Source organism: Phacochoerus africanus, chromosome 10 (genome assembly GCF_016906955.1).
Source record: "Phacochoerus africanus isolate WHEZ1 chromosome 10, ROS_Pafr_v1, whole genome shotgun sequence".
Taxonomy (NCBI): domain Eukaryota; kingdom Metazoa; phylum Chordata; class Mammalia; order Artiodactyla; family Suidae; genus Phacochoerus; species Phacochoerus africanus.
The window spans coordinates 118,589,830-118,616,113 of record NC_062553.1 but is presented as its reverse complement, the minus strand read 5'-3'; the positions used below and the strand labels follow the sequence as shown (position 1 = coordinate 118,616,113).

The 26,284-nt window shown below is 43.4% G+C and overlaps 1 protein-coding gene across 6 annotated transcripts in view; it reads right to left on the bottom strand.

Annotated features, from left to right (window-relative positions):
• The window catches only part of SLC39A8 (solute carrier family 39 member 8), a 79,327-nt gene extending 57,023 nt beyond the window's left edge, over positions 1-22,304 (bottom strand). For 2 of the 6 annotated variants that reach the window (XR_007137484.1, XM_047798643.1), the window contains exons 1-2: positions 22,178-22,304; positions 20,950-21,401 (exon numbers count right to left, since the gene is read on the bottom strand). Coding sequence is in view for 5 of the 6 variants with exons in the window: in XM_047798643.1 (XP_047654599.1) it covers positions 20,950-21,168 (219 nt within the window). In the remaining variant the exon portion in view is untranslated. Of the gene's footprint in view, positions 1-20,949; positions 21,402-21,748; positions 21,773-21,849; positions 21,974-22,177 lie in introns of those variants that run through there. The other 4 variants (XM_047798639.1, XM_047798642.1, XM_047798640.1 and 1 more) reach the window with 3 other exon arrangements.
• Positions 22,305-26,284: the final 3,980 nt, after the last annotated feature.

Genomic DNA, 26,284 nt, shown 5'->3' with positions numbered 1-26,284 from the left:
TTCCACCCCTAGCTTGGCAACTTCCATAAGTCCCAGGCAGGGCCCTAAAAAGAAAAAAAAAAAAAAGATGAAAGAAAGAATAAAGAATCTAGGCCAATAAAATGTAGTGAATGCTCATCATTTTTGCCTGCTAAGATCCTTTTGCCATCATCCAGTAACAGACCACCAGTTTGCGACAGGAGCCTCCCTCAAGGCGATTTACTGGGGGCTGACCAGGGAACACCAGACCTAGACCTGTCCACTCTCTCGTGGCGCTATCAAAGAAATCTTCATCAGGGCTGCTAGGGGTCTATGAGCCCCTTAGGCCACTCTTCCACCATATGAAAGAAGGTAAACTAGTAAGCAGAGAAAGGCAGGTACCCAATACCAGCACCAATCGCCTGGATACAGCTGTGCCTAAAGCTGATGCTGCCCTTTGACTCTTAATTACCTGAGCCAATGAATTTCCTTTATAACAGAAGCCAGTTTCACTTGTTTCTTTTACTTATATATGAAAGAGTCCCGATTGATATATAAAGTGATTATTTAAAAGACATTTGTAAAGCTAGCAAATGAATGCTACATCCGGAACGTGTGTGAAAACAAAAAGATAAGCCTCTCCATCCTCCTTCCTTTTCCCAGGACATGGGCTGTCTCCTCTATTTGGCTGTCAAATGGCATTTCACTAAATAATACAAAGCAGCAGAACCATCTGATCCTGTACACATTAAGCCTAAGCTTTCACATCACACCACAAATGAAGTATCATCCAGCTCAAAAGTCACCCGAGAGATGGTTTCAGATTCTGTTTTGCACAGACTGTGATTCCAAGGAGGCCAAGCAGCTCATACTCCGAATAAGGACACTGCTGGGTATGGCTGGGTGTTGATGGCTGTGGAGGTAAAGGCAGGAAGAGAGCGGGCTGTGCCATGCACTTAGACTCAGTGCTGATCAAAATTAGAATGAAATGCTGTCTAGTCAAGTAACCAAGCCACACTAAGTCCCAGAGGGAGCCAGAGTTATAACTGGGGTTAGAATCCAAGCCTTAAAGAGCCTCATCGACTTTCTTTTAGTGATTTCTCCACCCCGCTCTGTTTTGCCACAGGTGTTGCTTTGCAGTAAGCACTACAGCTAATTTTCTGGAATTAGCCATGTTTACAGCTGTGATGAAAGCCATGTAACCTATCCCTCCCCCTCCCCCCACCCCAGGTGAATGACAGTCTCCTGTTCTTTGAAGAGATGTCACAGGTAAGAGGTGGATCAAAAATCCATGCAGGTGTTCCCGTCGTGGCGCAGTGGTTAATGAATCCGACTAGGAACCATGAGGTTGCGGGTTCGGTCCCTGCCCTTGCTCAGTGGGTCTTGCTCAGTGGGTTAACGATCCGGCGTTGCCGTGAGCTGTGGTGTAGGTTGCAGACGCGGCTCGGATCCCGTGTTGCTGTGGCTCTGGCGTAGGCCAGTGGCTACAGCTCCGATTCAACCCCTAGCCTGGGAACCTCCATATGCCGCGGGAGCGGCCCAAGAAATAGCAACAACAACAACAAAAAGACAAAAAAAAAATCCATGCAAAATCTTCATCTGTTCTGCTCTCATAGAAGCTAGTTCCACTTCTCCCTCACTCTCATTCATTTATTCATTCACCAAACACAGATGGATCACATTTCTCTGGGCCAGATATGCTAGTAGGTGCTGAGAAGGAGACATGGTTCCATCTTCAATAAGCGTCCATCTTCATTCAGTAAATAAAAATATATAGATACAAACAGATAACTATAATACAATATGGTCAGTGGAATAATAAAGGCATCTGCAAGGTCTTGTGAGGGAAGAGGGAAGAGGTCAGGGAAGGCTTCCTGGAGGAGGAGACTCTTAGCTATATGCTTAACATGTGTGTGATCTTTTAATCCCCACATCAACTACTGAAGTAGATTTTAAGAGAAATCTAGGATTTAAAAAATTATGTCTAAGAAAGGTAAGTGGTCCAAGATTAAACAACTTGTATTAAAGTCAGACTTCAAACCAATGTCTTCTTATGACTTCTGACTTCTAAGCCGATACTCTTGCTGGTAAACTCTTACGTTTTGGGGGGTTGAACACTGAGAAGAACACAAATAATGAAAGTAGGAACAATTTAGACCCTGGCAAGGAGTGTACTTCTTGCTCCTTACTGTGACTTGAATCGTAAAGTTAAATTACTCTTAGGCCATATTTAGCATCCTACCCAAAGAGAGACCTCAAAAATGACCAAACATCAGTCAAATTCAAATAATTCAAACATCAGCCAACTTGTCTCACCACGAGCAGAACTAAGAAGAACTGCAAGACGGTCACGATTCTTCCCCCCACTCCAACCCAGTAATCCTCCTTAGGGCCCATCTCCCTCCAAGACGTCCATCACCCAAGCAGGAACATGCGGCAGAGGCAACAGCCACACGCAAGCAGCAGAGAGCCCAGTCCTGACACAACACCCTCTACTTCATTTTTTTTTTTTTTTTTGCTATTTCTTTGGGCCACTCCTGCGGCATATGGAGGTTCCCAGGCTAGGGGTCGAATCGGAGCTGTAGCCACCGGCCTACGCCAGAGCCACAGCAACGCGGGATCCGAGCCGCATCTGCAACCTACACCACAGCTCACGGTAACGCCGGATCGTTAACCCACTGAGCAAGGGCAGGGACCGAACCCGCAACCTCATGGTTCCTAGTCGGATTCGTTAACCACTGCACCACGACGGGAACTCCCAACACCCTCTACTTCAAACTCAAGGCTGCTGGCATTGCCATGAAGTATTCCTGCAGCAGGATCATCAAATCTAGAACATCTGGGTGTGTACCATCTTGAATAATTTGCTTCCCTATTGCTATTTTAAACCCAGTATTCTTGCAGTTAAAGCGGAGAAGCCAGCTTGCTGCTTCACCCACCTAAGCTACCATCACATAACCACATAACTGCAAGACCAGCGAGGCCTGTCCACAGATTGTTAGGCATGTATTAGGAAGAGAAAAAGATGAAGACCCAAAAGAATTATTTAACGGAAAAAAAAACTTCTGGAAACCTTGAGTTCATATCTACCTTAATACTTACTAATGCTAATATTAACAATATAATACTATGTGCCTGGCACACAGCAGGGCTCAGCAAATACTTATGGAATGAATGAACGAACCCCTCACTTGTCTGCAAAGTGATTTTTAAATCCACTGCAACATCAGTTTACATTCACAGTAGTGACCTCAATAAAATGATAAAAAAGCAAAAGAAGCACAGAAGATGAGTATACATAAGAGTGTTTCAAACATGGCAACAGGCCAAAGATTCCCAAGAAGACAATTTAAAAATTTAAATTTTAGGAGTTCCGTTGTGGCACAGTGGAAACAAACCCCACTAGGAACGATGAGGTTGCAGGTTCGATCCCTGGCCTTGTTCAGCGGGTTAAGGATCCAGCTTGGCCATGAGCTGTGGTGTAGGTGGCAGACACGGCTCACTTCTGGCATTGCTGTGGCTCTGGCGTAGGCTGGCAGCTGTAGCTCCGACTGGACCCCTAGCCTGGGAACCTCCACATGCTTGCAGGTGCGGCCCTAAAAGGACAAAAGACAAAAATAAATAAATAAATAAATAAATTTTAAAAGGGTGGTTTGAGTTTAACAATTGGGAGGCCTTTCCTGACCCTGAAACCAGCGAACGGTCCCATGAACTTAACCTGTCCGGGTGACTGCATCATGTCGTGGAACCAGTGATTTAAAGGCTCCACACAGGCAGCAGAAGTGACAAAGTAGGAGTGACCGTGGACGTGGCTTCCAGGTTTGTTGCTGATGCGATAATGGAACTGCCTCACCGCAGTTGCAAGGAACTCGCCAGTATCACTTCCACACCGCCTTAATATTGCACAATGTGTGTATGTGCTTACTCGCTCACCCCCTACCAACTTTCTCTTGACCTTCTTCCCTCTTAATTTTCTCTTTAAAGTTCACTCAAGATCATTTCACCATGACAGGACAGTTTTCCAAGGTATGAGCAAAGAACATTCTAGAAAGATGAACTTCTAGATGTAAGGGGTGGCTAATCAATGGATTCCAACTCTGTTTCCCCAAGACTTGTTCTCCTTTTTTTCCAGCAGGTTTTCTTTTTTTTTTTTTTTCTTTGTCTTTTTAGGGCCGCACCTGTGGCACATGGAGGTTCCCAGGCTAGAGATCTAATCAGAGCTGTAGCTGCCAGCCTATGCCACAGCCACAGCAACCCGGGATCCAAGCCGCGTCAGCAATCTACACCACAGCTCATGGCAATGCCGGATCCTTAACCCACTGAGTGAGATCAGGGATCGAACCTGCAACCTCATGGTTCCTAGCTGCGCCACGACGGGAACTCCAGGTTTTCTTACACGTACTAAAGCCATCATGGTGCCTATGCGTTTGCTCCTACCATGTACACACGTGCACTGTGTTAACATGCAATCTCAAAGCTCTTAAGAGACCAAGAGCCTTTCCTTCATGTATTATTTAAAGGAGAAAGATGCCTTGTTTTATAATGCATTGTTGAGGGGGGAAAAAGGTCATCACAAAACCAAATGTATATAATGACACCACTGCTCTAAATAAGGTTAAATAAAATCTGGGGATACAAGGTTCAAAATGTTAACAAGGCTTATCTCTGGGTGATGAACTTACGGGTGGGTTTTTTCATTTTTTCCTTTCTGCTTCTCTATATTTGCCAAAGTTTTAGGCAATAGGCTTGTACTTCTTTTCCAATTAGAAGAATGAAGTTAAATCATAGGGGTTTTTAATCTCCTTTTCTAGGTTCCTCCAAATACAATTAAGACAGGCTGGAATTTTTTTTTTTTAATTTTACTAAATTAAATTGTAAAAGCAATGACACCCTCTAAAAGAGAGGTTTACAAAATTTTCTGACTTAACCGCAGCTACTGATAAATTGCTTACTGGACCACTTCACATACAGTTCCTTTCATGCTTAGAAGCCTGGTATGCTGGCAGAGCACAAATATTTTGGATTCTCCACTCTCTGATTCTGACCCACATGCAAGCAACTGGGCCATCCTAACTTTCTATCACCTGCAACATAGTCCCCTAGGCCTCCTCCCATTTGCTGCCAAGATCTAAAGGTCTTTGGGCCTTGCTACCCACCAAGAGCTCCCCACTCAGTCTCAGTGGGGGAAGGGGGGCAGTTTTTAGGTATGGAAGGCTTGCCCCTTCTCCAACTCAAGGCTGGGGTAGATACCACAAGGAGTGAGCTCATCCTTCAAAGTTCTCTCACCTCTGCAGACATGGAATGACCTTGTCCATCAAAGACCCAATTATATCACAATCCTTTAGTGTGGTGGTTCCCAAAGCATGGTCCAGGGACCTCCAGGGATTACCAAGGCCCTTCTAGAGAGCATCATATTCAAGGTCAAATGATTTCCATAATAATGCTAAAACTGCATTTTCCTTTTCACTTTCATTCTTTTAGGAGTGAACAATGGATATTCCAGAAGCTGAACAATGGATATTCCAGAAGCTAAGTAACAAGTCACAACAGACTGAATACCGAAGCACATATGAGATCCAACTATCTTCTACAGATACTAGAGATCTGCAAAAATGTAAAACAATGCCATTCTTCTAATTTTTTTTTGTCTTTTCTTTTGTTGTTGTTGTTGTTGTCGTTGTTGTTGTTGCTATTTCTTGGGCCGCTCCCGCAGCGTATGGAGGTTCCCAGGCTAGGGGTCCAATCGGAGCTGCAGCCACCGGCCTACGCCAGAGCCAGAGCAACGCGGGATCCGAGCCGAGTCTGCAACCTATACCACAGCTCCCGGCAACGCCGGATCCTTAACCCACTGAGCAAGGGCAGGGACCCAACCCGCAACCTCATGGTTCCTAGTCGGATTCGTTAACCACTGCGCCACGACGGGAACTCCCCATTCTTCTAATTTTTGTCATTGTAAATGCAATTATTTTTCAGCTAGAAAATGTAAGCATGGCATGGGCTTGTAACTGTTATTTTTATATATTCAATAACTATTTTTAAATTTTCTTAACCTTAATTTCTACAGTGGTAAATGTCAATAGATATAAACCACATATACTTTAGTACATCGGTGTCGTCAAATCATTTTTAAAAGTACAAAGGGATCTTGAGACCAAAAAGTTTGGTCTCGGACATAAAAAAGACCCTTAGGATAGGGATAGAGCAGGCGCAGGTGGTTGTAGAGGTCCCAGTAGGGGATCATAGATAAAGAGGAAAACCTGGGGGATGTTAGGAGACCACTGTAAGTTCAAGAAAACCACCAGAACAAGGCAGGCTTGCGTGACTGGTGGAGGTGCGAGAATTGCCTCAGGTCATTGGGTGGGGGTGGGATGGGGCTTGCGTTCAGATTCAGACCAAGGGCAAGTGTTTGAAGACCACTCTTCAGCTGATTTGAATACACACTTTACCAGATACTAAGGAGGAGCTACCACTCCCAGAAAGGAAGAGGCGGGCCTTTCCGCCCCCCACTTCCATTGGCTGATAAAAGCATAGCCCCCTGGATCCTGGTGCAGAAGTTTCTTTGCCTGTCTGTTTGCATCTCTCACAAGCGTCTTATCCTAACAAATCGGTGTCTTGCCTATCATTTTGTCTCTCACTCAATTCCGTCTGCTCGGAGGCATGAAGTATCTGAACCTCAGTGAGTCCAGACACAAGGTGAGTAATTCTAATGTAAAACCATGGGTTCAAGTCCCAGTCTCGGTTTGGGCTGGGTTCGAGTCCCAATCTGTGTTCTGGCTAGGGTCAGGCCGTCAGGGCTGTCAGTGTCACTTACATGCTACTTAACTGACAAGTGGAGCGCTTCTAATCAATTTTATCTCATATGCCTCGTAGCTTGTTTTCCTACACTGCCTCACCCAAGATTGTTTCTACTGAAACACTGCCATTAACACTCTTCCGCTCATACTGGGCCCCCACAATCACACACACACACACACACACACAGAGACACACACACACACACACTTTCTGTTTGCCAAGAGTCTAAAGTCCTAAAGCTAAAGAATCTCAATTAGCCATCTCCAGTTGTTCTTTCTTCCTTTGCCCTCTTCCGAAAGCATACTCAAACTCTCTATTCTAACCAAGCAGTTCTTATTAGAATGTCTTGTATTTTACCTTCACGGTGACTTTGCGCGCCCTGTGATCCCTCCCTAGAATTCTGAGATACTTCCTCTCGAAGTATTCAACGTCTATCTGTCCTACATTTGGCCCCCACCACCTCTGCTTAATATTGCTATGCTCTCCAGACCCCCACCTCGATAGGATTTCTACGTTTAGCATTTAGTGTATGCTTCCCGTATTACCATATGTTGATGAGAATGGATATCTCCTTAATAAGATTATGAACATCTACAGGGGAAAGATGTATTATTTCACACCTTCCTCAACGCCTAGCAAAGCATCAGACATATAGGACACCCAACTTATCACAATCACTAGTAGGACAGATTAAGGAAATGGGGGTGGGTGAAAGAAGATAAGAAACTAGTACATGGTGCATAAAAATAATTCTGAGAATAGAAATGGACAACGGGAGAGTTATTTACCAGGAACTCTGAAGAGCCAAATTTTCTAGTCACAAGTTTCTTTGTTCTTTCTATAAAACTTTTCCACCATCAGCTTTGTAGGCCCTGATACCACAAATAAACTGACACCAGTGTTTCTAAGATGCCCTAAAAATTACAGCTATGGGCTCTAGAGAAAACCTAAGATGATGGCCCCCAAAATCTGAAAATTTCAGAAACTAGAAAGAATAAAAAATGCATTTCCTTCTTCTGATATGACACACAGATTCAATTTTAATATACTCTTTCTTTTCTACTGTTTTTTTTATTATTTTGCTTGTATCAAATAAATGGACTGCTGGTTTACTTTGAATTGAGACATCCAGGTTGACCGAAATAAGTTAAAAGTAAACTGATAGGAAATGTATTGTAAATGGTTGAAGTTATTCATTCATTTAACAACTATTTCCTGGATACCTACTATATGCCGGACACTATGCTAGTTCCAGGAATAAAGAAGGTGACTGGGAAAAACCCAGCCCCTAATCTCACAATAGATCTTACAGACTCTGACAGGGTTCAGATTAAAAATAAATAAATAAAAAGGCAGTTACAGTATGTCCTGTAAGTGCTGGGGTAAGATCCATGAACGTGAAAAGACAGAATAACTTAGCTACCTTAAAGTAATGGATTGTCCAAGGCTTCCTGGAGAAAATGATACCAAAGATGAGATGTGAAGGAAAAGAGAAATAAGGTTGGAGAAGTATGGGGGCTAAGGAGAGATACTGCAGGGCCTTAAATACCAGGCAAGGAATTTAGGTCTTATTCTAAAGTAATTAGTAGCCATCTGAAGACAGTAAGAGATCAGATTTGCATAGCTGAGATGTAAGTTGGCAACATTGCGGGTGCTGGGGCATGGGCACAACAGAATGCAATGGGCAGTGGCTCGCCAGGCACAAACAGAATGTCAAGATAGAGCATCTAATTTACTCTCACAGCAATGCCATGATGTAGGTAAAATTATGCCCATTCCACAAAAGAGGACACCAGCACCTATAGAGTTTAAGTGCACATGATTTAAGTTATTGCAACAGGACCTCTGTACATTAGATATGGGAAGTAGGGAGGGAATGGAGTCAAGAATAACATCCAGGAGTTCCCATCGTGGCGCAGCGGTTAACGAATCCGACTAGGAACCATGAGGTTGCGGGTTCGATCCCTGCCCCTGCTCAGTGGGTTAAGGATCTGGCGTTGCCGTGAGCTGTGGTGTAGGTTGCAGACGCGGCTCGGATCCCGCGTTGCTGTGGCTCTGGCGTAGGCCGGCGGCTACAGCTCCGATTCGACCCCTAGCCTGGTAACCTCCATATGCCGCGGGAGTGGCCCCAAAAAATAGCAAAAAGACAAAAAAAAAAAGAATAACATCCAGTTTTTCAGCTTATTCAATGGAGTGGATGGTGATGCTGATCCCTGAGATGGGCAAAACAGGATTTACCAGAAGGTGTTGATGGAGAAAGGATGGAATTGCTGAGTTCCATTTGGGACAAGTTTAGTTGGGACTGGGTTGGGGGAGAGGAGAGACAGTGAGCAACAGAATGTGCAAGACTGACCCTCAAGAGACGGATGTGAACCAAGCCATCCTATGCAGCAAGCATCCACAGATAGGTGATAACTGCAGCCAGAGGAGTGGCCGAGGTTGTAGAGAGAGTGTACAAAATCAAAAGGAAAAGGGCTTGGGATAGAACCCCCAAGGAACCCTGGTATTTAAGAGATGAGCAAAGGATGCTGCAATTGAAAAGCAGCAGCCAGAGGTAGGAAAACCAAGACAGACACAGCTGTGGGCAAGGAGAGGGTGTGTCTCCAGTAGAAGGGTCGCACATGGTCAGTTAGCAGAGAGGTAAAGCCTGAGAGCCACCTGCTGTATTTAGCAATAAGAAGGTGCTGGATGACGTCCTGTAGAGCAATTTCCAAAGAGTTTTGGAGACGGAGCCAGACCACAATGTGTTGAGAAGTATCTGGAAGGTGAAAAAATGGAAGAGGATTCATACATTTCCACCACCGAGGTATATACAGAAACCGAGGCACAAAGACCATGGGATATTCAGGGGATTCATGGCACAAGGGCCCCACTAACACAGCCTCTACCTTAAACCAGCACAGTGGAAAAGAACTGAGGACTCAAAATTGGTACCTCTGTTCTCCCAGACAAATTTGGGCACATCTTGACTTCTGCCAAAGGATTTCTTTGTGCCTCAGTTTCTGGGGAAACTGCTCTGTCCTAGTTTTGTCACAATACTGTTTAGCATATAAAATGTCAAAGATCAGGAAATAACACTCTAAGGTTAAAAAAGAGTTTGTGAAGGAATTACTATGTTTTAGAGCTAGATGTGACTATTGCACAAACAGCTTCAGCAGGGAAAAAGAGTAGTAATATTATTACTAATTTAAAAATTAAAATAAATAATAATATTAGTAATAATATTACTGATTAAAAGATCATCTTTTTTTCCTTGTTTTACTAAAACAAAAGAAATCTCAGGAGAAAATGCCTTCCTAGTTCAAAGGGCTGTACAGCTCCCAGTGGCATCAGGAAACAGGTATCCGTTCCACCTCGACTTCCAGGCACTTAGATGAAATAGGAGGCACCAGGCTTTTGGAAAACAAACCACCCCGCCATTGGATAACATCCTTCAGAATGAGGAGTAACAGTAGGGAGCACATGGGTTTTGAAGTCTAGTCCCCCTGGAGTGCAAGCTTCACTCTGCCATTTCAGAGTCATATGTAGCTGAGGCTGGGTTTCCTCAGGGGCAATCCCTAGAGCACTTACCCTGTGAGATCAGGAGGATGAAGGGGCATGGTGTATAAGAAGGTACTGAGCACAATGCCTTGCAAATGAGAAGTGCTCCATAAATGTTACCTATCACTCCTGTTAAGACAGGCCCTGCTTCCTCTGCTAGAGTGAAGGCCATTTGAACATTTACTTAAATGGTCTTCATCCCAAGTTTAAGGACAGAGCCAGTGTCTAGACTTTCTCATGAACACGTGTAGGTGAAGTAACCAAAACGCATAGCCGAGCTCTGAGATCCCTGCTCCTAAAGAAAACTGCAGAGCAGTATGATTTGATATGCAAATTCAAGTACCCAGTATCCTCAACTGTACGCATCCCTTAGCAGAAGGGTCTGGGTGTTTTCTAGCATATATGTTCAATATTCATATAATGCAATATCTGTTACCCAATTCAGAATCGACTTACTGATGATAGAATTCCCTCTTAAGTTTGGGCTAATTTCTCTTTCCCTGTCCCTAAAGAGACCCATTTCTCACTTATTGTAGTGAGACCAAAGTGGCTTCTCTTCTCTAACTTACTTTCCATCTAACAAGGTCAGCTGAATGTGGAGGCCCTTGGACTCTTTGGGCTTGCATAACTAAATCTAAATTTAAAACTACAAAAATCACATCAATGTCTAGAAGTATAATATGGGCTTCTAACCATTCGCATTTCAGTGCTGATGTAAATTTTGGAAGAAAATCATAAAATAGAGCCAACTCCTAAATAGAGCCTCAGAAGTCCTCTGGAAGAGAGGGAATGTTCATAATTTCAGTACAGATTGAAATACTCAAATTACTTCATTAATCTCTACACCTAAGGTTTGTATTTTCAGGGGGTCATTACTAGTGCTTGATGAAAGGGAAGAAGAGGCAAATGGTAAAACCCTTTCTCAAGATGAGAGTCATCATGGAAACTGGAATGATGTACTTCTCACTGATCTTAGTTCATTAATCCTGGCTGTCTTTTTATAGCAGCGCTCTCATCTAAGTTGACTGATCCTAAGGTGCTCAGGCTTCAATGAAAGACAATTTTGTTAAGGACAGTTAAGCTATTGTTAAGCCATATCAACCAACACAGCATTATAAAGACAACAACTGTTCAGTGAACACATAATTTGAGTTGACGCTAAGAATTTTACTTGCACTGTCTTTTTTCTTATTCAAGTAACAGGTAATAAGAGAAAATAGCTTATTTGCTTGAGTTACTACTCAAGTTTAACGTAATGCACTAACCATATAAAAATATGCTGAAATGTGCCTAAATATATATACTGAGTTAATATATGTACTAAATACGCCTAAAATAGACTCAATGCTCAGTAATTGTTGTTATTATTATAATTTTTTAGTTCACAACCATTTTACGAGAAAGGTTCATTTTTTTCAATGTACGGATGTGAAAACTGAGGATTAAAGAGATTAAGTCATTGCCTGTGATTCCCCCGCTAATAAGTGACAATATTAGAAATTCAGCCCAGGTTTGTTTGATGCCCAAGACCAAATTGTTAACCACTATGCTGTAGTCTCTACTATGGTCAGAGAGCAAAGAAGCGAATCGAATGTATTGATGATAACTGAATTAATTTTGAACTAGGTTCATAGAACTAAAGGCCTTAGAGGCCTTATCATTGCTCATGTGGTTTTCTCTCTACGACTCAGTCATTTTTTTAAAAAAAGTCAAGGTATTAAACATTTGGACTTGGAAGGCATAATACTACTTTTCATGTTGACACCTGTGATCTAGATTCACCGATTTTTGTTTTTGTCCTCCTTAAACTTCAGGCCAAGAAAAACAACACAGGATCTTTGGAAGGATACAGAAACCAAGTTAAACAGGGCTCCATTCTGAAGATCTCCTATGCTCCCAAATCCCATCATCACAAAGGTAATTCAATGAGTTTCACTTCTTTATAAAATAAATCTCAAGACGCGGCAAAAGCATTTGGCTCCTGAAAGAGACAACTGGGAATAGTTTAAGAATAAATTAATTTAGTTTCAATTACAAACAGGAATCTACTGTTATCTGGAGTGGAAATGGGAACACTCTCTGAAAACTACAGTTTCTTAGGTTGTCTAGAGTTTAGCACCATTCTTTCTTTCTTTCTTTCTTTTTAGTAAATTGCATTGTAAACAATCCCAATATTAACTGAGTACACTTAGTAATATGGATAGTCCCTTGAGGAAATGCCACTCTGAACCCTAGTAACTGGCAAATTTTATTACCAACCACATTAAGCTGCCCTCATTAATGGGGCTGCCTTTCTTTTTCCTGAGAAACGTCAATCCTTTTCAACATCAGGCCTTGTTTTCCATGCCGATTTATATTCCTGTTTTTCTCTTCGAAATCCTCCCACCTCCAAAAGAAATTTAACATAGAGGATGCAAATACATGTTACACTTAAAGCAAAAACTGTGTAACTGGGTCACTTTGCTATATAGCAGAAATTGACAGAAATTGTAAATGAACTCCAATAAAAATTTTTAATGAATATTAAAAAAAATTTAACTTTAGAAAGAAAAGAAAAAACCTTAAACTACAGTTGTGGTTGAAAAGCCATGGATTTTTAGGATGGGGAAATCAAGTCCCTGGCCCTCAGCATCTCCCAAGGTGGGCATCATCAGGAAACAGAAATACGCTATGAACCCAAATCTCCCACCCAGCTACTCTCTTTTGAAAATCCCTAGAGAGAAAAAAAAGATCTATCTTAAATGAGGAGAAACGTTTACCTCTCCCTCTCATGGTAACTGTGTGAGAGAGCTCAGTGAGATGCTAAGAGTTAGTAATTCTGTTACTCTGCTCACCTACTCTTCCCTCACTGCTGCAGCTCATTCCCTAGTCCCTAGGCACAGTCCTCTCCAACATCATGCCCTCAGCAATGCAGGGGCTTCACAGGCGTGACAAAGGAGGACTTACAGAATTAAGAGGTACAGGAGTTCCTGTCGTGCTCAGAGGTTAACGAATCCGACTAGCAACCATGAGGTTGTGGGTTCGATCCCTGGCCTTGCTCAGTGGGTTGAGGATCCGGCGTTGCTGTGGCTGTGGTGTAGGCTGGCGGCTAGAGCTCCAATTGGACCCCTAGCCTGGGAATCTCCATATGCCATGGGTATGACCCTAGAAAAGGCAAAAAAAAAAAAAAAAACCCAAACAAACAGAATTAAGAGGTACAAACTATAAGGTATAAAATAAGCTACAATGATGTATTATACCACACAGGAAATACAGCCGATGTTCTATAAAACCTATAAATAAAACCTATAAGTGGAGGGGTTCCCCTTGTGGCTCAGCGGGTTAAGAACCCCGAGTTGTCAGGCTTTGACGCTGGTCCGAGTCAGCCTTGGCGCGGGGCACCCCTGGTCCTCTGCCGCCTTCGAAAGAGCAGCAGCCCTCCACCTGCGGGACATTGAAGTAGCAGGGCAGCTGGGGGTGTTTTGTTTGTTTTTGTTTCTGTTTTTTTGTTTGTTTTTGTAATGGTGCGCCATGTGGGGAAACAAGAAAGAAGTGAAGCCAACCTCCTTTCCTTAATTGAACAGGACTGACAGACCACTGATAGAACTCCAGGCTGGGGCCCGCATTAATTCACGTGCTGGCAAAGAGGAGGGAAATGTGTGTGACACTTTGCGCTTTACAAAACTCAAATCTTGGGAGTTCCTGTAGTGGCTCAGCAGGTTAAAGACCCGACATTGTCTCTGCGAGGACATGGGTTCGATCCCCGGCCTTCTTCAGTGACTTGGGGTTCAGGCGTTGCCCCAAGCAGCAGTGTAGGTCGCAGAAGCAGCTCTGATCAGACCCCTAGCCTGGGAACTCCCATATGCCACAGGCACGGCCCTGAAAAGAAAATAATAATAGTAATAAAAGTTTAAATAAAATAAAAGTATAAATGGAATTATTTACAGTTTTAAAAATGGTGAATCACTACATTGTACACCTGTAACTTATATAATATTGTACATCAACTACACTTCAATTAAAAAAGTAAAAAGAGGAGCTCCTGCTGTGGTGCCACAGGATTGGTGGGAGCACTGGGATGAGGGTTCAACTCCCGCCCGGCACAGTAGGTTAAGGATCCCGAGTTGCTGCAGCTCTGGCTTAGATCATGCCTGTGGCTTGGATCCGATCCCTGGCCTGGGAGCTCCATATGCCTTGGAGCAGCCAAAAATGAAACAAATTAAAAAGATAGTTCACATGTAAATTAAAAGCATTATCTGCCAGGGAGAACACGGCACAATTTTTCAAAAAGAAAGAAAAAGGAAGACTTCCATTCTAATCTGCCAGAAGAGTGGATTCATAGGTAGAATCCTTCTGGAATAAACGTAACAACAGGACTGAACAATTTAACACTAGACATGGGTGTTTCACCCATATCCGAAGTCTAACCACAGAAGAAAGAACAAGTTGATGGACGTGTTTCCTCTACGAAAACTTTTGAAACTCAGGAGTAGGAAAACTATTATTCCCAAAATATTTCCTCTGAGAAACGATCAGCATTTAAAAAAGAATCAAAGGAAATTTCACTCTACAAAAGAGAATCCTTATAACCCACAGGAAAATCCATCTTGTGATTAATAGCACCCATGCATTTGGCACAAGCATATGTTCAACCAATAAATATTTTCTAAACCAAATCAAATAAGCAAGATTCTACAAAAAAAAAGTGTCTGACATGTAACTCCTCCACAAGGTGTTTACCCAAAGGCTCCCTCACCCTCCTAAACTAGTAGCACACGCTACCAACAGTATTCATTTGGCAATTCATCACACACAGCCTTGTGATAATGTCCTGTAATATTTGTTTCCATGGTTACAACTACTGCAGCTTTGCCTTGCACACTTTTTCACACGTTTCCATCTTATTTCTTAACTAGACTAGAAGTTCCCTGAGGACAAGGACCCATCACCATCACTGTAGTTTCTGTAGTCTTAGTCCAGTTCCCTTAGTGTGACTACGCGATGGAGCTAGAGAGTACGATTTCCTAAACTACAATTCCAAAAATCCACTTGAGGATTTAGGATTGCCAGAGGTTCTACCACGTCCTACATGGATTTGGTCAAGTTACTTAATCTCTTGGCACTACATTTTTCTCATGTGTAAATTATCACAGGATTGTCGTGACTTTGAAATGTGTTAGTACAAATAGATTGGTTAAGCGTTATGCCACACAGTAAAAAAAAAAAAAAAAAAATCCTAGATATAATTATTTTTGTTACATACAAAAGGGTCCAGGTAACTCCCAGGGTAGTGGATAAAGATGCAAGTTGGGGAGTTAGATCTGGAAAGAATGCAGGGTATTTTCTCGAATGGATCCCAATCATCCCTGGCATGGAAGCAAACCAAGCTCTTGACATCAGCTTTATGAGTGTCTCTCATTTTCCCAGAACCTCTTGGAAACAATGGTCACCCTGTACACAGTCAGCTTGAAGGAAAGTGACAGATCAGAACAGGAAGGTCCACTGTCCTGCAGGAAAACCCAGCAGAGACCTAAGCATGATCTCGCCCTTTGGTTCTGTCCTTGCAGCCAGTTTCTTACCTGAACAATCAGGCTAGAAGGCAGTCCTAGATTTACCCCACCATTCTCAGAACATAAAGGCAGAGAGTGAGAGAGAGAGAGAGAATGCGCTTTCTTTCCTCCACCCATGGTCAGTGTTTCTCAGAACCTCCCTCACGTAATGCACCATTACCTCCTATCCCAGGAAAAAGTGCAATAAACAACAAGCTGTGCATACAGATGCAGGTAATGACCACACACACCCTTTCTGTTTGCTATAAACCGCTAGCCTGGTCATCCACTGAAATAAGCCAGGATTCCCTCACTGCCTCTCCCTCTGGCATCCTTGGGCCATAAACTAATGAAAGAGAACACCTAACTGTAGTTAAAAGACCATGACAGACAAAAGACTGAAATAGAAAACATCTATCTTGGGGGCTTTTTCGCCTACTCTTCAGTCATGCCTGCTTTTCAGAAGAAAGCAGAGCATTTGTGCTACCTTCTGCCTCCAGATTCAAGCAATTATTACACTTCCCACAAACCACTGCCGTCCCCTTCTTAGCTCCTGTCTTGACCCATTCCGACACATTCCATACTCTCATGTGGATGACTTTTCTAAAAACACAAGTCTGATCCCATTCCATTTGTCTTTGAAATTCTTTGGTCAGACATATCATCCTATCGTGCATTATAGTTGTGCAAATATCATACATCTACCTACAAACTGTAAAGTCATGTGAGGCCCCAAATTACCTTACCCGCATTAAACAATCTTCACTCATTCAAAAAAATATCAAAAAGTATATCATGAATACATGTTAGGTACCAAGCACCACTAGACCTTAGAGAGATGAGTCAGAGCACTCCTTTCAATTTATTTCAAACCATATGGGTGAGTATAGTGCGTGTGTTGGGGGAGGGAGTGTGTAAGCAGCCACATAAACAGAAAATTGTTATACATATAAGTTATTTACATATTTTAATTGCAATATACAATGCATTATGATTGCATAGGCATCACCTGAAGTAGGATCAAAAAAAGGGGCTCTTTCTAAACCCTTGAGCAGGCTAAGAAAGGCTTCTCGGGAGTTCCCGTCATGGCTCAGTGGTTAACGAATCTGACTAGGAACCATGAGGTTACAGGTTCGATTCCTGGCCTTGCTCAGTGGGTTAAGGATCCCGTGTTGCCGAGAGCTGTGGTGTAGGTCACAGACACAGCTTGGATCCCAAGTTGCTGTGGCTGTGGCATAGGCTGGTGGCTACAGCTCCAATTAGACCCCTAGCCTGGGAACCTCCATATGCCGCAGGATCCGTCCTAGAAAAGGCAAAAAGACAAAAAGACCAAAAAAAAAAAAAAAAAGGAAAGGCTTCTCGGAAGAAGGAATGTCTAAATTGATACCTGAAGCATAAGCAGGTGTAAATGGAGAACCAGAAACTACAGACTGGAGTAGTGGCAAAGGAGAAAGCTTGAGAAAAACACAGGAACCAGATCATAAAGAGGCTTAAACCACATTAAGAGTGTTTGAAGTTTATCCTGAAGGCATTTCATTGTTGTAACAAAATGAGTGATATGATCAGATTTGTACTTTAAAATGACCACTCTAATTAGAGGACAGTGGTTATTCGAAATATTTGTTGAACACACGAATAGCTAAGTGTCCTTAGCATGATAAAAAAATTCAGAAATTCAACAAAGAGGGAAATCCACAAATCAGTGCTGGCTATGATGCCCCAGAAAGGTTTTCTGGAGGAGGTTAGCTGAGTTTTAAACTTTTTAAATTTTGATAGGGCAATTCAAGGCAAAGAACATTCCAGGAGGAAACAGGAAGGGTACAAGGAAGACAATGAGCTAAAAAGTGGTTGAGCAGAAGTATAAGGTGAATTTATAGAAGATGAATAGTTTCATTTAGCAAGTGTGAGGTCTGGAGAGGTAAGGTGACATCTCAGGGTCAACCTGGATGAGCAGGGCCTCAAATGCCAGGCTCCAGATTGAGACTTCACCAGCCAAGAGACAACTCATGGACTTCTGGAAGAACAGAGGCGTAACTCCAAGCACTGCTTTAAGATTGAATGTGAATTGAAAGAGGTTTAAAAGCAAGGTATGGGCAACCACGTGACAGGATGTGAAAGAAAAAGAAAGATGCAGGAGATGCCCTGCGAGACAGGCATTAAACAGAAAAATGGAGTTAGAAGAAAGAAGCAAAAGCTGAAGGTTGAGTGATGGTGGGATGGTAGGAAACAAAGGTTGCCCCACATGCCAACCTACCACACCAGCATCCATATCTCTGGCACCCTCATTAACCCTCCCTGGGAGACTGATTTATTTTAATGGAGGCGTTTCCTGCAGCTCAGTGTGATAATGTGGGGGTGAAGTGTTTTGAAGAAATGAAGAGAAAGCAACACTTGGAGAATGAGAAAGGAACATCTGAACAAAGGAAAGGTGGCACTGAGCCCATTCCTAAATCCCCTCAATTATTTACTCAGTTGGGACTTCCCTTTGTATCTAGAAACTCTCTGAGATAAAGCAGATTTATACTGAGTCATGAGTCCTAGAGACCTATTTAAATAAAACAGCTCTCTCCTCTCATTTGTTTGGGTTGCTTCTTCTACCTATTCTTTGTACCCTCAGAAACCACAAGCAGCACAACAATTAAATTCAGTTATTCTATGGTCTCCAGTTTGAACTCAGTTCATGTTGATCACTCAAAGCAACAAGTTAATTTAATAGTACGTAGGGACACTGAGAAAATATTAGACAACCTTCCGAAATTGTCTATATTTTGTGGTATGTAGTCTGTTATGTGGGAAAAACTGACCTAAGACCTCATCCAAAGGAACAAATGTCATCTGTAAACAGATCTTGTAGAAGATTCAATAAATCTGTGGTCTAAAGAAATAACTTCTATCTTTTCAACCTTCTTCAAAGTCAAAAAATCAAGCTTCTCACATATATTATTATTATTCTACTCTGTTGCAGATAAGGAAACTGAAGTTGCATTCTTTAAGGTACAGAGATATTAAGGACCCTAAATTTTGCTCCAAGTTGGATGGTTTCCTGTTAGGGCAGATATAAATGTCAGCAAATTAATAGATTCCTCTGGAATGGCATTTTATTTGACATCATTTAACAGTTAATTGTTGTTTTCATTAGCACTTTTTAGAACATCAAACAGATGTTTGCTATGTCTGATTAAGTGATAGGTTTCCCTTGGCTTCTTTCTCCTTGTTTCCGAAGTAATTATGGGCTTCCTCTTATCTCTTTTTGATGCCCACAGAAGCCATAATGAGGGTAGCTAAATATGCAAACAGAAGAATGAGAAACAAAGTGTCAGTGTACATACACTTTGCCTATTGAGGTACCCCACTTACTCATAAACCTAGAATCATATTGCGAATGAACTTAAGCAGTTTTCCTAAATTGTTTATGTGTATTTTCCAGTATCTTCTCCAAGGCTTGGCTCAGGGGTCTTTTGTCCCTTTAAAATTCATCAGCCCCTCCAGTCATCGCAAGATAAAGAGATAATTTAAGTCAAAACAATGTGTGGGCTACAGATATGCAGCTGCCAAGTCAAGTCTCCACACTTCTTTCCAAGCATATGACCGCGCCTATTCTACCTAGAAATGCTTTAGTCAGTTCAGCTGTTTGCCCTACTTGAGGAGACTGCAACTAGACAGAAAATACTTAGGAAGTTGTTTGATTCATTTCTAAAATATTGATATAACGTGGGTTCATTTCAGTTTTTCCATTGTATCATTTCTTAGATATTAAACCAACTGCAATGCCATGCCAGAACTGGATCTATAGATAATTTACTAAAGACTGTACACAAGAGGACATGCACAAAACCGTTCCAGACCTAAGGGAGGTCACTCTCATACCCTATGGCATCAAAAATCATACTTCTTGAAAACTGTATGTTTTAATTGAGGTAAGATATTCCTAACAAAAAGAACGTCAAATTATAATATTATTAGCAAGGAATTTATCTAATTAAAGTTTCCTTAACTGTAACCTAAGGTCAGATTTACTGGGAAATGCTCAAATTCCAAGAGTGGAGTACATGGTACACAGGGTTTCCCAAACACCTTGGACCACAAACACTTCTTGTAACACAAACTAACACGCCCCAGAAGTGACACACAGTACAGAAAATACTGAATACTGCCATTCATCATCTTCTTGTCACTGGAACAGGAAGAGAAGGAAAAAAAAAAAATCAAAGCACTGAGTTAACTGCGTTTTTAAAAAGTAGGGAGGAGATTTGGGGAGGATGCTGAAAGCACATTTTGCTTACTTCGCAATTTTAAGAAATAATCATAGAACACTTATTATGAAAATAACAAAGGATCTATGATATCACCCTTTTTTGAAGGTTACTGATAGGTATGGTCTTCATTGCTCCTCAGTGACGCATGGTGTTGAATTCTAAATTCCTTAAATCCCAGGAATTACCAAATGCCTAGGTAATACTGCGAATATGTATGAGATACATTGGGGGTTTTGTTTTGCTGATGGTGTTGGTTTTGGAATGAATATTAGAATCAAACGCTTCACCTGACAGATAACTAAAACTATGGATCTCAACCCAGGTCGGCCCCAAATGGATGTGGGATCTTGGTCTCAGCGACCCCCACCCCCGCGCCGCCTCCCCTTCCCTCGGGTCTCCCTATTTCTATTCGATGGCTCCTTCAGCCCTAAATGCCTCTTGTGGTGTACACAGGCCAGACAGAACTACATCATAGCTCCTTGGCAGTCGTTTTGCACTGAGCAACTGTTAGGGAGGGTAGCCTGCGAAACTCTGTCTCTGCTGGGAAGGCTTCAGTTCGCCATCCCTATCTAAAAAGCATCTCTTAAGGTGCTTTCCCCCCTCAACTACTTTATTAACTTTTCTATAATATCTTAGAACCACGACCGTCTGACTGCTCAGCTCATTGGGCATAAAACTGCAATGTGTGGCTCCCTCGACACCGACAGCCCTTGAACCCCAGCTAGGAAGCTGGGTCTAGTGAAAAACAGGACCCACCCGTCTCACACTGGAGAAATTCTTTTTCCCGCACTTTTCCCCAATAAAGAGCGTTCGAGGGCAAATGGACGTCTCCCGACAACCTGGCGCGGAGGAGCAGCCGGGCCGGGCCCTACCTGGTTGAAGTGCAGCTGCCCGAGCTCGGGGGCGCCCTCCACGGGGCCGGCTCCCAGCTGCTCCAACAAGCGCCGGAGCTGCGCCGCCGACAGGCTCCTGTTCGCGCCGAACACGCTCAGCACATCCTCGCTGAAGGCGAGCTCGGGCCCCGCAGTTTCTCCTCCGAGGCCGGCGGCCGCCAGCAACAGGAGCCCTGCCACCGCCCGGCCTGGGGCCATCCTGGCCGGGGCTGCCCCACACGGGCCCGAAGTGCACAGGGACGCGCGTCGGTGCCCAAGGGCGCACGGGTCAGGCTTCGGCGCCGGTCCGAGTCAGCCTTGGCGCGGGGCGCCCCTGGTCCTCCGCCGCCTTTGAAGGAGCCGCAGCCCGCGATCTGCCGGGCATTGAAGTGACGGTGCAGCCGGGGGTGGGGAGCGATAGACAGAGCGGGCCCCCGGGCCTCCTGGAGAGCCTGAGATAAAGAGGACAAAGGAGGGGGGGACAGAGATAAAGGCCACCAGGCCACCCGCCGGCCAGCCCCGGGAGCACTGTGAGGCCAGAGCCCTCGAACGCCTGGCCCGGCATGGGGCCAACTGCCCCGGAGCCGGGTTTGCAAACGTCCCAGGTTTAGCGCACAGTGTGATGACACATGCTCCTTCCGGATAGAAAGCCCCAAACCGCGCCACTTCTTAGGAAAAAGTAAAATCACACTGGCTGTCGAACCCCACCCCCTCTTCCTTTCTTTCTGCTTAATTCCTTCAGAGCAAACGTAGAAGGGGTGAGACGTGTAGTCCCCAGAAAGCCGCAGGAAATGGCCACCTCAGGGTCCTGGGGTTTGAGCGTCTAATCGGGACCCTCCCTCTCCCAGACCTCTTCTCCGCCTGGGCAAGCTAGTAGGTTAGCTAATTCTAACCTCTCACCTCGCCTGTTTGTTTCTTGTTTCTGCGTCTGTTTATGTCCACGTGAGTCACTGTCTGCCTCTCTCTACTCCCTCCCTCTTCCTCCCTCCCAACACTATCTCTGGCAAATCCGCTATGAAACTGGGAGATCCGGCTCTAGCTCTTAAACAGATAACCGGAGAAGGGCCCTGTCCCCGCCTCCCTGCAGCACGTGGTGACACACTCCCCATCCTGAACTCCTGCGCGTGTCCACGCCAGGGCGCACAGCCGCTGCCCTTTCCTCCCGGCTGGGGTTGCGCCCTCCCACCCTCAGCCCAGCGGCCTCCCCGCCCTCACCCCCAGGGGTTACCTGAATGCCACCTCCTTGTCGATATCCCTAGACTCCCTTCTGGGCTTGGTGGTCTGTTACCTTGTTGAAACCAGCTTCCTGGAATAGAGTGTGGAGCCTTTTGCATTGTCTAAGAGATTAGCAGGAATTGCTTTTTTGTCTTACTTCTTAAAGTCAGGAGCAAAAGGAAACCAAATCTGTATCGGTGGCAAGCTCACTGAGCCAGCAGTGCAGAGCCGGCCCTTCCTGACGCCGCACGGGATATCCGCAGATCAGAATGAATGTTTGTTTGTTCAGATGAGGGTTCAATAAAAGCTGATTTAGGTGTGAGGTCAACAAATTTGTGCAAAGTGAATGCGGTGTTTGGGGGCAAAGGTTGTGTCTGTTGGCTGTAACTGTCCAGAAATAAAGTGAAACCACGATTCACTCAGCTTAGGACAATAAGAGGAACTCAAAAATGTTCTTGTCTTTCACGAGGAAGAATGCACAGCCTCCTAACACAGCACATTTTAAAAGATACACTAAGTCCAGACAAGGGGCAGGGGAAAGAATCTCATTTCTCATGAGGAACTTAGTGCAAGAAAGAGTCAGGGAGAGAACCTTCCTGAAGGAGGAGGCTCTCTAGTGGGACATAGCTGAGGCGCTATGGAGAGGGTTTAACTGCATTCTAACTATGGAGAGCAGAAGGCAGCAGGAACAGGGCGGGAAGATTTCTGCAGAAAATAAGGCACACTTTGCTTTGGGAGGTAATAATTTCACCATTGGAAAGTTATTCAAGCCCATGGGTACATAGTAGAGCGATTGGTGCCTTGGAGGGAGATCAAAAAAATCTTCCTGGTGTGTCCCTTCCAATTATACAATCTGTGTATTTGTTGATATTAGTTTACAGAATGACACTGACACAAAAACACCATCATCACCCAAGGATAGAAGTAAGTTCATGTCACACTTAAACTTCTTAAACTACACAACTGATGGGAACACGTCCAGATTATTCTTGGATTCTTAAATGTAGTTTGATGCCTGTTTTTCCTTTTGACCCCAGTAACTCAAAGTGATTCTTGGAAATCAATGAGCTTTCTAGATGGTTCGTCTACACCCAACAAGTTGTTCATTCCCAGCTTCAACTGCAACATTGATAGTATGTTGGACTTTCCACAGATGTAAATGAGTTTCAAATAATATACATTTTATATTGTAAATTTTTAAAATAAAGATTTATCAGCCATTCATGTCCTCTCTAATTCTAGATAAACAGATAGACAGACAGACAGACAGACAGACAGATAAATTTTGCCAGCCCATCAACCTCAAATGGTGATAAGCAGTCAAATAAATAACAATCGACCTGCTTGGCAACTTTACCAAAAACAGGGAACATAACGTAAGCATACAATTAAAAGAGAGTATTCTGAAAATTACAACTAACTACTAAATTGGTGAGGCTCATTTGTAGAGCTTCCATTCTAATGAAATATAATCACCAAAGGACTACTTAAATAATGTTTTAGAGCCCAAGATACAGCATTCTACCAATAACATTATTGAAGAAAAGGACTTCCAGTTTGAAACAAGGTGTAATGTAAAGACTCGTTTTTCTCAGAAATGTGCTTTTAAAAGTCAAGTCATTTTAAATGGTAATAATGAAGGGAACATGCCATGAGCACTGGCCAGGGTATAGACAGATGTTCTTTCTCTCTCAGAATTTAGCATGGGCAGTTAGAGGCTAAGCAGGATGACAAAGATGTCAAGATTGGGGAGGAAACGTTGGAAATCAGAGGATGCATCGCTAATGGGGTAAGCGTGTATTCACGCAACCCTGCACAGAATGTTCGTACCCAGGTCTGATGAATGAAACACCCTTCCCAGTGTGGTTTGTCAGAACCCAAGGTGAAAAAGGAGGGCATCTACACAAAGCAGTGGCCTGCTGTGGGCTGCTAAAAGTCAGAGCTAAGTTTGGAGGGCACATTTGGATCAGAGAAGAGAAAGAGAGGGAGTCGAGGGTGGAGTCAGAGCCTGGGAGTGAGAAGAGGGCATCCGTGCTTGATGGTGGCCCCACACAGAATGTCTGAGATGGGCACGGATGAGGAGGGAGACCCTGCCCAGCACTAGCACGAGGTATGAACATCTGTGCAGTGAGGAGGTCAGCCTGGCATGGGGCATGTGGCAGTGTGATTTATAATAAGAAATACATATGTGGGCTTCATCTCTATTTCAGGCGCAGAGCTCCTAAAAGCCTTGGAACTTCCTAGGTGATGAGGGTGTTAAAGGAGACTCTTGGACCCCCAACTCAGGATGAAGTTAGTTGCTAGGAAAACCAACCATGTGATTAGAGGGTTGGAACTTTCAATTCCGCCCTCTTGACCTCTGCAGAGAGCGGAGGAGCTGCACATTGAATCAATCACCAGTGGTCAATGATTTAATCGTCCATGCCTACGTAATGAAGCCTTCTTAAAAATCCACAAGGACTGGGTTGGGAGAGATTACCGATGGGTGAACATGTGGAGGCATAGATAGTAGTGCAGTCAGAGAGGGAAGCTATGCCCCCTTTCTCCAAACCTCGGCCTGTGCACCTCTTCCATCTGGCTGTGCCTGAGTTATTTTTTGTAATAAACTAGGAGTGGAGCAAGTAAAATGTCTCTCTTGAGTTCTGTGAGTCATTGGATCCTCCAACCTATAGCTAGTTTATCAGAAGCACAGGTGACAACCTGGACTTTGTGACGGACATGGGTGAGGGGACAGTCTTATAGGGCTTAGCCCTAAAACTGTGGGATCCGACATTATCTCCAGGTAGATAGAGTCGGAGTTGAGTTGAAATGTAGGCTATTCAGCTGGTGTCTGCCAAAGGCTTGGATGTATGTGGAAACCCATCCTCCACGTTGAAATTTGGAATTTCAGAATTATAGCAGGAGAACCCAAGAGGGTGAAGAAGGGAATCAGAAGCGAAAGAAATGGCATCGGAAACAGAAAAGTAGTTACATGTAAAGGGAACCATTAAATAAATACGTTAAAGATAATAGTAGCCGATTTTCTCACTGTCAGAGAAGGGAGTTTCAGACATCAAAAGGGAGAAAACTAAAATGAGCCCGTGATGAGGTATTGGAGATATAAGGGTTAGTTTGTGGTTTTCAGTATATTAACAAATGAAAATGGATATGTTATAAATTATCCCTAGCTCTCTCTGTCCAATAGGAGGGGTTGGAAACTACAATGCCCTAATAGCAATAAGCATACCTAGGGCCCTGACCTTGGCTTCTAAAAACTATTCTCCATTAATAGGAATCAGAGCTCATTAGGAAAAGGGCTGATTCCAGGATTGGACAGGCAAAGACCAAGGTGAACCTGGAATCTCTTGCTGTGCCTGAAGGCAAGAAAGTGGTCAAAGAATGTAGGAATTACACATTAAAGTATTCCAAAATAATGGAGCATGAGAGTAGCAACTTATACTCAAATGGTTTGAGGAGGGGGGCAGTGGGAAAGCTCTTTGTACTGTGCTTGCAACTTTTCTGTAAGCTTGTAATTGCTTCAAAACTTAAAAAAATAAAACACTGAGAGCGTTCATGTTGTGGCTCAGTGGTAATGAACCCAACTAGAATCCATGAGGACACAGGTTTGATCCCTGGCCTCACTCAGTGGGTTAAGGATCTGGTCTTGCTGTGAGCAGTGGTGTAGGTTTCAGACACGGCTTGGATCCCATGTTGCTGTGGCTGTGGCGTAGACTGGCAACTGAAACTCCAATTTGACCCCTAGCCTAGGAACTTCCATATGCTACAGGTACAGCCCTAAAAAGCAAAAAAAAATAAATAAATAAATTAGAAAATAAAATAAAACATTGAGTATGAATAAGAAAAGAAGATTTCTGCAACAAATTACATAGATAGTAAAACTAAAATTTTGCTAAAATCCCAACTTGATAATAGTCCATGAAATTAAGTTACTCATTTAACATATATTTTTACCATCTGCATCACAGTTCATGGTATCTAGGGAAAACGAGGGTGAAAACATGCTTTTTTTTTTTTAACCTTGAAAAAGCCTGTAGTTAAAGGTAGACGGAAGGGAGACAGTTGCTCTCATGGAGATTTTAAAGGTTGCAGTGGAGAGAGATGGGAGGGCTTAGGTCTGCAG